Consider the following 13,472-nt stretch of genomic DNA (forward strand, 5'->3'; position numbering starts at 1 on the left):
TTTGTGGCCAAATAAATAACCAAAATTGTGTCTGGAGCCGCAAAACAAAACATTTGAAGATTGTGATGAAGGCAACAATGTGTTAGTGTTCGTACTTTACTGAGTACTGAGGGCTCCAGAGCCAACTAGAGAGATGCACCACAAACAACAACAAAAAAATATGCAGCATCCAATTTTTTATTTTTCATACATTTTTAGACTTTTCTGCCTTTGTCTAATATTTCTGACATTTTTGGCAATTTTATGGACATATGGTAATTTTCTGCCCCTACTTTCTTTCTTTCTTTGTTTATTTTTTTATTTTTTATTTTTTTTACATTTTATGACTTTTTTTATTTGTTTATTTATTTTTACTTATTTTCTGCCATTTTGCCAGCAAATTGCTGACATTTTTGGCAGTTTTGTGGGCATTCTATTGCAATTTTAGTGATTTATTTTGTTTTTGAACCTTTTCTGCCTTTTTTTAATTATTACATTCGAAAAATATTTTATAGTAATTTTCTGCCTTTCGTTTTTTGGACATCTTAGTTTACTTTTTGAACATTTTCTTTTCTGCTTTTTTTATTCAATTCTCTCACATTTTTGGCAATTCCATGGACAATTTATTTGTAAATTTCTACTCTTCCTCTTCCTCTGTGGAAATTTTATGATCATTTTCTTTAAATATTTTTAGCTAATTAAAAAAAAAACAAAAAACAAAAACCTTTTTCATCTTTTTCTGACAACTTAAAAATTTGGACTCTGACATTTTTTTAAATAAAATATTTAGTTATTCACTTTTTTTTAAATCACTTTTATGGACTTTTATTTCATTTAAAGAATATTTTATCTAAAAATAAAAGGAAATGTAAAAAAAATAATAATAATAAAAAAAATAAAAAATAAAAATAAAAATAAAAGGAAATACTATAAAAAAAAATGCAAATTTCTACTAATTTATTTATTTATTTATTTATTTAAATTTTTCTAGAGATCAACAGGGTGCCACATGAGAGGGAGGAAAGAGCCACATGTGGCTCCAGAGCCGCAGGTTGCAGACCCCTGCCTCAGAGGAACTATTAAAAAAAAGAATCCCAATACATTTAACCCACAAATGCTCACAATGTATAATATTATTTGATTGTTGCATGAGACTGTTAAATGAATTTAGTTTGGAGCTCTAAAACCTAAAACGGGTCCCTTCACCTACTCTCATCTAAAGGATTAACTCCGCAAGTGTGGTTTGTATGCGTGTCCCCCCCCCTTTTTTTTTTCTCAAGTAAATTGTATTGTTTTAATCTGCCATTGTGTATCCCTGGTATATTGTTGTAATTAGGAAATAAAAAGTGAAACCTGAAAAAGTTTATTCTGTTATATTAAAATAACGGCTGCACATATTAACGATAAACCTTGCCCAGATGTAAGTTCATCCATGAGGTGATGGGTCAGGAAGAAAATGAGCACCAAGCAAAAACCGCTGGTGCTCATTTGAGGACCGCACCAACATTTTTATGTACACCCCTGATTCTTATTTATAATTACAAATGTGGTACATCTGTCTGACGGTCGGTTCCGGGCTCTTATCTTACCTTAGCATGTTTTACTCGTGCCTGCCCGTCTTTTTTCTCTGGGTACTGCGGCTTCTACTGTCATGTCAACAACAACAGAACAAAAACAAAATAACAATGTTAGGTTAGCTGCAGATGCAAAATGCTGTTCTCGATTCCATTGTTAATTGGTGTATAATATTATACTTCATCAAGCAATAATGATATCCACTGTTAGTAGTCAGCTGTCAGGGGCGACGTGATTATTTTTCCATCAGTTTATTCAACCGCCACCTCCCGTTAAATCAAGCCCGCAGTGTTGCCGCTGGATCCTGGTGGGGAGACAGAGCAGTCATCCTGGAGGTGGCACAGGTGTCCCACACTGCCTTGACGGAATAAGAAGTGACTTGAGTCTTATGCTTCGTTGCTCTAACATTCCCTTGAGCGATTTCTCACAGATTGCACACTTGACACACTAACGTTTTTAGGAGGTGCTCCCTTTTCATTTCTATATTCAAATAGATGATGTATATTTGAGGCGAGTAATATTAACATCACGGTGGCTGGGCCAGCAATATTATATATTGGACTGTACCTTATTACTGTTTGATCCTAAAATTCCTTTTTATGATTTTTGAAAAAACTCAGCTTAAGATTCACAAGGTCCACCACAATTCCAGTGCTAAGAAAAGCACACAAAGATTTTTAATCTAGTGCACTGAATAGGTACAATTGTACTGAATCGATGTCTGTAGAAGTGCTGCTAACCTTTCACACTGGAAACATGGAAGTTTAGTTCTATAGAAATATCTGCATGTTTGTAGACAATCAGGTTGGAGGCCAACTAATCTTCCGTCAGAAAGCAGGAAAGTTTTTCAGAAATCAACTTTGTGAGGATGCTGGTGTAATGATGCAAACTCAGACACACTTCAAGCTGCTTGTCTCAATTTTGCAGCCCACCTTCAGCAGGCTCCATGTCACAGTCGCTTGCCTGAATATTCCTCAATACTTGTTAGTAGGAATGTTCGATAGCACTTTTTTTCAGACCGATACGATACCGATACTCAGACCCTCAGTACTTACCGATACCGATACCAAGTGCCGATACCTGTAGTACATTTGATAAATTAAAAAAAAACATCACTAAAAATATTTTTAACAAACTTTAACTCATTCACTGCCATTGATGTGTATATCCGTCAATGGCAGTGAATGAGTTAAGTCAATTCCGTTCCCATTGACGTGTATATCCGTCAATGGCAGTGAATGAGTTAATTTTGACAAAAAAAAAAAAAAAAAGCACAGTCACTCTCCAATAGTGTTGACGCTCAAAATAAAACACAAAAATGCTCTTTTTAATTTAGGATTCACAATTTTGAAGTGTTTCCAAACCGGTGAAGTTTTGGTGAAAAACGCAGACATGCTTGTGGGTTCATTGATGTCAAAACAGGAAGTGATCCTCATGATTTGCCATGGTGTTAAACTGCTGCAGGGTAGCGCCAACTACAGGCAAGGAGGACTCACTCAACGTCTCCAGCATCGTTCGCTTGTACTCGTCGGCTTCACGAGTACTCGAGTACTTGAAAAAAAGGCTGGTATCGGCCTGATACCGGGTACTCGCCCATCCCTACTTTTTAGTCGATTTTAATGGACAATGTTAATGCATAAAATACTGCATATTTCTCTTTTATCAATTTTACTTCAATGATGAGCTGCGTTCAATCTGAAAATATTCTGCACTCTCTCACTGAAGTGATGAGCAACACGAACAGACAACTCATTTAGTAAACATATTAGCGTTTATATGGTTCATTAGAAGAGCTGAGCAAGCAATTACCACAGCTGTACATTTTGCTGAGTCAGTGTATCTGATCAGAATATCCCACAAGTCCCTCAACTGGGTCATCCGGTGGAAGCCTGCCATTCACTATTCCTATGTATAGATACTGTCAGCTAAAGATACATCCTGGGTTAGGGCTATCATTAGTTTTTACACATATATGGCCATTAAGAATGTCCAAATATTATTGGTGTTTAAAATATGTGGGGTATATATTCACTAAGAATGCGGTAATAACGCGAAATATTGCACCACAACTGCACCCGCAGTCTGCACCCAGTTACCCACCTATTCATTAAGGATATTGCTCTAATCATATATCGGCGCAAACACGGCCACAAAACCGACAGCTTGGAGCAAATTTGCACCTGATTTACCACACGTGGCAATGGATTTGCGCCAAGAACATGGTTGTTATAGTAACAGTTGCGAGAAAGATGGCATTATCAGAAAGCGAGGTTGGACTGAGAGTAAGCGTTTATAGCGCCATTAAGCTGTACAGAGTAGAGAGGACGACAACAACGTCGTTCATTCATAAAGTACAAATTATTGGTGCGTTCGGTTTTAAAAAATATATTTTCAGAGGTTGGCGTGGGCGTACAGTATGCATCTGGCACGTAAGAATGATTGTAAAATGCCTCCCCGCCATTGCCAATCAGCACAGGTTACGTTATGTGTCCTAAACCAACATAGAAAAATGTCCCCCCCTCAATCTCTCTCTCTCTCTCTCTCTCTCTCTTTCTCTCTCTCCTCTCTGCGTGATCAGCAAAGTGACGTGCACCGTGCCACATGCACTGCTGTCATGATCCCGGGATCGAGGTTGCGGCAGGTTAATACATGCTTTCCAAAAACGTTATTTGCGTCACGCAAACTCGGTGTGGCTATTTGCGCTGGCGTTAGTGAATTAGACGCTGTATATCAATGAGTCTCATTTGCATTGGGGTGGGCGTATTTTGTGTCAAATATATGCAAATTTACCTAATTTACATACACGCAAATAACACCGGTGCACCATGGCGCAATCTGGTTGGCAGCGCACTTAGTGACGGATTTCCCCATCTGCGCGTGTTTAGTGAATTAGGCGCTCCCGGATTGCTCAATTTTTACCGGTTAGCGCGGTGCAAAGGCGACGCAAACCTTTTGTGATTGTGCCCCTCTGTGTGGTTAATAGTGCTAACAGTACTTCCTGACAAAGCTATGGAACCCTATAATGGATAATTGCAAGACATGATGAAGTCATACAACACACATCCACAAAGTATCCCTGTTTAATTCAAATCACATCAAACTTTATATACTTGTTTATTTATTTATTTCAGCTTTGATTCATTAAAATGCAACTCAAGGTGCTGAACAGTTAACTCTTTTACTTACACACGTTATGAAAAAAAAAAAAAAAAAAAAAACTCCACAGTGCCATTTCGCCAATTCCGAGCATTCATCAGATTCCATTAGATTCCGTCACATGTCATTGTAATTCCATGCACCAGCAGCCCATTGAAAAGAGACACAATGCTGCCATCTGCTGGCCACAGTTAGGTGGTGTTTTTGATTCCACAACCCATTGACCAGGCAGTGCTGCACTTAGACGTTGCTCCGTCCATTTAAGAAAAAACAAAAAAAGCAAAACGTAGATGACGTCATTTCACGTTTATGGCAGCATACATCTTGATTTTACTAATCGTTATTAAACGTTTTTGGCAGTCAAAGAGTTAAAACATCCATAGATGTAATTGTGACACACTACATGAAGTTGGCATTCAATTTATCTCATATAGTATTCGTATTAGTTATATGCTATATTAGCATTAGTATATGCTGTTTAATGTGTGCGTCTGTGAATGTTGTAGTGGCCTGTCTGAGCTGTGGTTTGCCCTCCTCCCCTGTATACACAGAAATAGACTGCTTTGTCTGCTCAGACCGTCTTTTTATCCTTTTTTTTTGCAGGGATATCCTTGTCCTCCGCTGTCCTATTTCTTGTACATGTGCCTCAGGGGAGATACACATGAGTAGTCAGTGTTTCCTGGCTCCCAAATAAGGCTACTTATATTTCATGCAAAAAGCCAGACTGTAGGCACTTGTCCAGCTTTTTGCATGGCAGGTTCCAGATCGTCCTGGCCCCTCTCTGCCCCCGGCCTCGCTTGGCCTGGTCTGGCCTCTGCTGCTTCTCCATTACAATGGCACCAATGGGGTATACACCACGGAGGAGGCGGAGAAAGCAGACGATAAACATACCTGCAGTCGCTCATATTGGGTCTGGATTTTCAGCTGCTGGCCCGTTTCCACCGACGAAATGTAGAGAGCACATATAGGTGTCTTCGGTGACGTTTTTTTTTTTTGCATTAATCACTGTGTTTAACTCATTTACTCCCAATAACGTGTAAATCCTTTTTTTTTTTTAATGTTCTAAGTGTCCCAAAGACGTATTTATACGTTTTTTTTATTTTATTTTTTTATACTAGAGCATACAGAAGGCTTTGATGCAGCCTCTCAACTGCAAAGAACGGTTGCAGAAATGGTAGTTATTACACAAACGGCCAGCGGGTGGCAGCAGAGCAAAGGAGATCAACCAGGGCCATCTAGAAAAAAAAAAAAAAAGCTAAATTACTTACAATTTGAATAGATTTGTGAAAACTGATGAAACTTAGCTCTCTTCTAATGCTAATTGCTGCAAAACGGAAACAGATAGAAACATTTTTTTTTCTTTCTTTTGATAGGTTCCATGCTTTTATAGCAATAGAACACAATATTCTGTGGGCCTTGCAAAATCAGTCAAAATCCAGTAAAACAGCCGGGAGCGAACGGGACTGCGAAATGTGAAAATGGCTGGGAGTGCTTGAACCCGGCGTAGACATTCCTCTGGAAACTCCCTTCATTCAATCCGGTCACAACATCGCCAGTCACATAGCGGCAGACACCAAAGCAGCAGAGGTTTGTTGTAACCATAATACGTCTGTTATAGATATTTATGGTGAACAATTTTTGAAAAAATTTTTTTTGGTCTTTCTTTGGTGAGTGACAGTAAACATTAGAGAACATCTGTTGAATAATTAGAAGTTTTTGAGCTTGCTAAGTGTGGAAGTGCTGATCAAGTGCTCTTTTAAAAAGGGTAAAAGCACGTTTTATTGTAATAGCTCTTTCAGCAAAATATGTATTTGAGATTCCAATTTCATAGCTCACATCCAGCACACAATGCACACCACAATTCCTTTTTTTGTAACTTTCCGCATTAGCTAGAGATATCGTGTGTGTGTGTGCGTGCGTATGTGGGAGTGAGGGCGGGTGATACTTGACATGCGCCATTACTCAACCTGCGCCAAATAACTGTGTGCTTAACAAAACACTTTATTTTTTTTGTTCAGTTTACATCATAAAGGTGAAGGGCTCATTATTTCAGGTCACCTCAAAGCTGAGACACTGCTGAAGTGAACGGAAGCTCACGCGGCTACCTGCTGTTCACTTGTTTCGTCTACACTCAGTACAGACGTGGGCAAAGGAATTACTGATCATGGGATTCTGTTGGCCTCACTTTGTTGTGGCCCCTTTCTCTGTTCAAAATGTGAAAATCGGAGCAAACTCCTTTACTGCATAAAAGATTATCGACGTCCTCTGCATTTTTTTTTTTTTCTGGATAATGGCTCTATGATGATAATGACTTGGTGCTAGTTGCACAGATGGAGGCCGAGGGAGCAGTCCACTGTCATCCCGATTGGCTCCACTATCACAACATAACACGGACTGCCGCCTCCATTTCTATCCCAGCAGGAACTAAATGATTAAGGCGTGAAATTCTACAATGCCTGCTGCACCCGAGTGAAAACTTGAATGGATACCAACTGTTTTCTTTGTTTAATGGCTTCTTGATTAGATGTACTCGTAATGAAACCGTATGAAAATATCAGATCATGACTACCGTATTGTGATCATGCTAATGATCACGGTTATCCTTATCGTATTGTTCATAAAACCGTAACTATTGCAACACATTTCATTTTGATTGCAAAAAAATAATTAAAATCAGTAACCTTACACATTTTTTGTCCCCAGTCAGATTCATGAGACAGCAGCCATTTGTAATACGTTTGCAGCCAGCACAAAGTCACGTCATCTTTATTTATATAAGGCAAAGTGCCTCAAGTGTTGTTGGAATATTACTTTCATCAGCTTTGTATGAATGTTAGTGGTCAATGTGTTTACATTGAAATTGTGTTCACACTTTTTTTTTTTTTTTTTTTTTACATTGTCAAGTCATTTAATTGTACTTAGATGCTATTGTTCAGTTATTGGTATTTCTTAACTGTATACTGCTATGTTTTTTTTTTTTTTAGGGAAGCGACGAAGGTGACGTGGACAAGAATAAATGTTGCACGCTGTGTAACATGTCCTTCACATCAGCTGTGGTTGCACAGTCACACTACCAGGGTAAAATCCATGCCAAGAGGCTAAAACTGCTACTTGGGGATCAGCCTGCCATCACAACCAAAGGTATCCTGTTAAGTGGGGGGAAAAAAATAAATATATATATATATATATATATATATATATATATATATATATATATATGTATATATATATATATATATATATATATATATATATATATATATATAACTTAAATATTCTATCTCAAAATATTAAAATATTTCCTCAGACCAAGTAAAAAAAAAAAAAAAAAAAGCCATAATCAGCAAGATTAAAACAGTAAAAGGCTTGCAATATTTCAGTTGATTTGTAATGAATCCAGAATGCATGGAATTTTTGCTTATTTATAAAATAATGGACCTTATCACAATATTCTAATTTTCTGAGACAGTCCTGTATGTATACATACATATACATATATATATATATATATATATATATATATATATATATATATATATATATATATATATATATATATATATATATATATATATATATATATATATATATATATATATATGTGTACATATGTATTGCAAATACCACTGTGTAGGTATACAATTAAAAGGGCAATATTCAGGACTGACACAGGTTGATGCGCGCACACACTTTAATTAATATAACCAGCACTGTGGTGAGTGAAATGACACAATCACATACCCACAAATTTGCCAATAAGTTGGAATTTACAGTACAATATTATATTGTCCTGCGTTTTCATCAGTATCAGTCACTTGCAATATTCTGGCCACTCATGCTCAGTCATTAGGTTCATTTCATTGTTTATGTTTCTGACAACATGATGATGCTCAGGAAATGTTACGCAAAACGTTGCAGAATTTAATCTTGACACCATTGACACCAGGTGAAACACCAGATTCCACTAATGCTCACCTGGAAGCAGACAAAAACAGCTGGTCTCATTGGATTGCTGCTTCTAATTCTGTAATATTCAAACAAACAAAATAAAGAAGTTGTAAGAATGATATAAGATGCTGGTGTTTTCGCTTTAATTTTCTTTGTGTCTTTTTGATACGTGGTTGATTTGAGTTGTAGGCTTTGTTCCTTTGGATGTCTCCTTTCAGCTTTTGAAAAAAAAATAAAGCACAGGGCTTAATGTTGCTAGCTTGACCCGTCTGCACGGGTTGAATTAAACCAATTCTGACATCTTACAGTGGCCCTGCAGTTAAAGAAGTTAGTCCCATGCCAAAGACGTTGATTCAAATCGCACATAATAGCACGCCATTGAAGCTGTCAACAGCTCTGACTCACTTTGGGGTTCAACTAAGACAAAAACATGATGCAATGCAGTGACTTGAGGTCCTGTAAGTAACATAAGACCGCAGTAATAGAGTTAGGTATGCAGCACATTCACTCACACAGGGTTGCAGAAATTGAGCTAATAGTTGGACACTGGAGCGACCGCCCTGCCAAACAGTACGTGTTTAGGTTTACCGTGGTAATCATGCACGGAGACACAAGTGGGCAGCGACGGAGACAACGGGCCCTTTATTCCATTCGTCAAGTCGAATTGAGGTTTTCCTCTTCAGGCATTTAATGTAGATAGCATCTTATTTTACACTTGACTGCATGAGGACGGAGCACGGACATTGTTACTTCGCAGCAGATCTGAGCTTATTAAAGCTCTTATACCTAATTGTCTGTTGCATACTGTTGCATTGCTTGCACTTTCAACATCCAGCAGACGATCGCGTGTCTGGCTGCTGGTCTGCGATTTGGTTGCAATGAGTTTTTCTAGATCACTCATCACTTTTAAATCTCATAAATGCAGCTTTTTATTTGTGAAAATATAATAAAAATAGTAGGGGTGTGAATTGCCTAGTACCTGACGATTCGATTCGTATCACGATTCACAGGTCACGATTCGATTCGATACCGATTAATCCCGATACGAATTTATAAGTCGATTGTTGCGATTTTTTTCATTCAAATTTAGAAAATACTAATCAGTAAGCTTGTAGAGTGTAAGATTTATATGAAAATGTATTATTTATTTATCTGAAATTTCAGTCTTATAGAGGTTGCAATCTGTTTCATGTTTGAACAGCCTTAAAATAAAATATTAAGGCTTAATGTTCCGTTCATATAACATTCGTCCATGCTCAAGGTGTGAATCCTAAAAAAAAATCAAAAAAAAAAAAAAAATCGATTCTGCCGATTATTGAATCGATTCGAGAATCGCGCGATGTAGTATCGCGATATATCGCCGAATCGATTTTTTTTAACACCCCTAAAAAATAGTGCCTCGAGATATGACTAGTGACTTGACTAGCAAAAATACGAGCTAGGGATGAGTGAGTTCAACCATCTAAATAATAAGTATCTGTATTCGGAGAGGGCGTGGCCTAAACCGGATGTGGGCGTGGTTTGATCGGAAATACATGGGGCCTACATTGGTAGTAATTTATTTTTTCAATTTCACACTTAAAGTGTGAAATTGATATGGATTAAGCAAAAGTTGCTATGATTTTTGTTTACAAAATGTAATGCAATGTTTTGTCCCGTTTATTCTCAGAGGCATCTCCCAGTCCTGTAAAGAGCTCTCCAGACACATCTCCCATGACCTCCCCACGACACCGACGCGACTCGGATCGCTACTGCCAACTATGCAACGCTTGGTTCAACAACCCGGGCATGGCCCAACAGCATTATGATGGTAAAAAGCACAAGAAGAATGCTGCCAGAGCAGACCTGCTGGAGCAGCTGGGCAAGACTCTCGACATGGGGGATATGAAAGGTATGGAAGTTTAACTGACAATTGAATTCCGTGTCTCTAGTTTTAATTTCAATGTTGCATAACTATCGACGTGTTCAATATCTTTACGTTTGAGTCAAATCTCAGACTTTTCTTGTGGAGGGGAACTGCCTCTTTTAGGTCAATATTTTATTTCTCTAAATCAGGGATGTCCAAACTTTTTCATTTGAGGGCCACATCTAGAAAATTAGAAGGATGCAAGGGCCACATAATGTTATGAAGAGAAATTGTGTTTAGTCCTAAAAATTGTACAAATAATTTATTTGTGCTTTTGCATATTTACGAAAATGCTACAGTATATAAACCAATTTATTTGTAATATGGCAGTAGGGAATTTTTCATTTTAGTTTTTATTTTGAGTTTTTTTTTTCAATTTATTTAGTTTTAATTAGTATCTGAATACTTGTCAATACTTGCATGTCTCCCTCACAGTTCTGAGTATCAAGTTTGGAAGTGTTGAGTCCACTTGTGTAAATTAATTCAGGCTTTTCGTGCACCGTTGAACTGAAGCTATCGTCGCTGTAGAATCGACTATGTCACAAGCTGTTAATCTGGAGAGGAGAGGACGTTGTCGCTTATGTCACAATATGTCAATAACAATTACGCAATCTCTTTCCAGCTGGTGGACCCCAGACGTGTTAAAAGGCATTCAGTTGTGACCATATCGAATGAGGCCGACAATTTGGTACAGATCATTATGTTCATAATAATGATGATGATGATGATGATGATATTATTATTGTTATTATTACTATTATTATTATTATTATTATTGTTAATAATAATAGTAAATAATAATAATCATATTAGGGATTTGAGCTTGTTCCGGTTTCTGTGCTGCGTTATTTTTCTTCTCATTAACTCATTCACTCCCAGCCGTTTTCACATTTCGCAATCCCGTTCGCTCCCGGCTGTTTTACTGGATTTTGACTGATTTTGCAAGGCCCACAGAATATTGTGTTCTATTGCTATAAAGGCATGGAACCTATCAAAAGAAATATTAAAGTCTCTTCTTTCATCAGGAAAAAAGAAGTATGTTTCTATCCGTTTCCGTTTTGCATCAATTAGCATTAGAAGAGAGCTAAGTTTCATCCGTTTTCACAAATCTATTCAAAATTGTAAGTAATTGAGCTTTTTCTACATGGCCCTGATTGGTCTCCTTTGCTCTGCTGCCACCTGCTGGCGGTTTGTGTAATAACTACCATTTCTGCAACCGTTCTTTGCAGTTGAGAGGTTGCATCAAAGCCTTCTGTATGCTCTAACATAAAAAACAAAAACAAAACAAAAATGTATAAATACGTCTTTGGGACACTTAGAACATTAAAGGAAAACGGATTTACACGTTATTGGGAGCAAATGAGTTAATTAGAGCCGTGGTGGGCAATCTCGGTCCTCGAGGGCCGGAGTCCTGCAGGTTTTGCGTGTTTCCCTTCTCCAACACAGCTGATATATGATCAGCTCATCAGCAAGCGCTGCATCAGCCTGATAACGATCGTGTTGATTGGAATCAGCTTGTGTTGAAAGAGGGAAACCTGCAAAACCTGCAGGACTCTGGCCCTCGAAGCCCTGAATTAGAGGCTATATTTAACTAGCTACCCGTATTAGCCATCCTATGCCCTTCTGCAAGAATGCTTTGATGCTTTTCAAACATCATACAGTAGATTGATGGTTCTGTGAAACAAGCAAAGTGGTGTTTGGCTTTTTGGGGTCGGGGGGGCTGAAGGAGGCTGCAGCTGCTGCCAAAGCATTTTTCTCTACGCCTGTTCATCTTCTCTGCCACTTTTTATGTCTTTTTTTTCTGGTTTATCTGATGCTTGCTCTTCCCTCTATCTGACCCCCAGCATCATCTTCTCAATCTGCTCGGCATTGCTGATAAAATGCGCAGCCTGACTCTGCAGATGTGTACCTGTGATGAAAAATTCAGTTGCTCCTATGAAAAAGTTCAGTCACACTGGAATGTGCAGCATTGTTGTGGAAATGGTCATCAGTGGAAAGCTGGAAAGGTCAAATGGGAACGCGTAGAGGCAAAATGGTTAGAATATGTTTAATGGTACTATTTTGTTTCGTTTCGTTTTCGTTTGTTTGTTTATTGAACATATAAACATAAACAAGGAGCAGTTAAAAATTTAAAAGAAAGACGAAACTTGCCGGAAGGGTGTTTTCGTCCGTCAATGTAATCGTCAATCCGCCAATAAATTTGTCAATCTGTTAACTCATTCACTCCCAGCCATTTTCACATTTCGCAATCCCGTTCGCTCCCGGCTGTTTTACTCAATTTTGACTGATTTTGCAAAGCCCACAGAATATTGTGTTCAATTGCTATAAAAGCACGGAACCTATTAAAAGAAAGATTAAAGTCTCTTCTTTCATCAGGAAAAAAAAAGTATGTTTCTATCTGTTTCCGTTTTGCAGCAATTAGCATTAGAAGAGAGCTAAGTTTCATCAGTTTTCACAAATCTATTTAAAATTGTAAGTAATTGAGCTTTTTTTCTGGCCCTGGTTGATCTCCTTTGCTCTGCTGCCACCTGCTGGTCGTTTGTGTAATAACTACCATTTCTGCAACCGTTCTTTGCAATTCAGAGGCTGCATCAAAGCCTTCTGTATGCTCTAGCATTAAAAAAAAACAAAAAACGTATAAATACGTCTTTGGGACACTTAAAACATAAAAAAAAAACATATTTACACGTTATAGGGAGCAAATTAGTTAATGTCGGGCATCCCATCCCCAGAAAGTGTGCAACCCCAGCTGGTGATCTCACTTGCGTCCATTACCTTTGCAGAGAGAAGAGTGCTACATTACTTCACGGCTGTTGTCTGAAGCATCTTTTTTGGGAGTGTCCCAGAGGAGGATTTCAGTCTGAGTAGCACCACGAAATTCTCCTTCGCATCTTCACTTCAGAGAGAA

General features: G+C 37.9%; 1 protein-coding gene across 1 annotated transcript in view; it reads left to right on the forward strand.

Moving 5' to 3' along the window:
* The window catches only part of zmat4a (zinc finger, matrin-type 4a), a 47,100-nt gene that overhangs the window by 22,518 nt on the left and 11,110 nt on the right, over nucleotides 1-13,472 (forward strand). Inside the window, exons 4-5 of the mRNA XM_077521873.1 lie at nucleotides 7,695-7,851; nucleotides 10,328-10,549. Coding sequence (XP_077377999.1) covers nucleotides 7,695-7,851; nucleotides 10,328-10,549 — 379 coding nt within the window. The remainder of the gene's footprint in view (nucleotides 1-7,694; nucleotides 7,852-10,327; nucleotides 10,550-13,472) is intronic.

The sequence above is a fragment of the Festucalex cinctus genome, chromosome 5 (genome assembly GCF_051991245.1).
Source record: "Festucalex cinctus isolate MCC-2025b chromosome 5, RoL_Fcin_1.0, whole genome shotgun sequence".
NCBI lineage: Eukaryota > Metazoa > Chordata > Actinopteri > Syngnathiformes > Syngnathidae > Festucalex > Festucalex cinctus.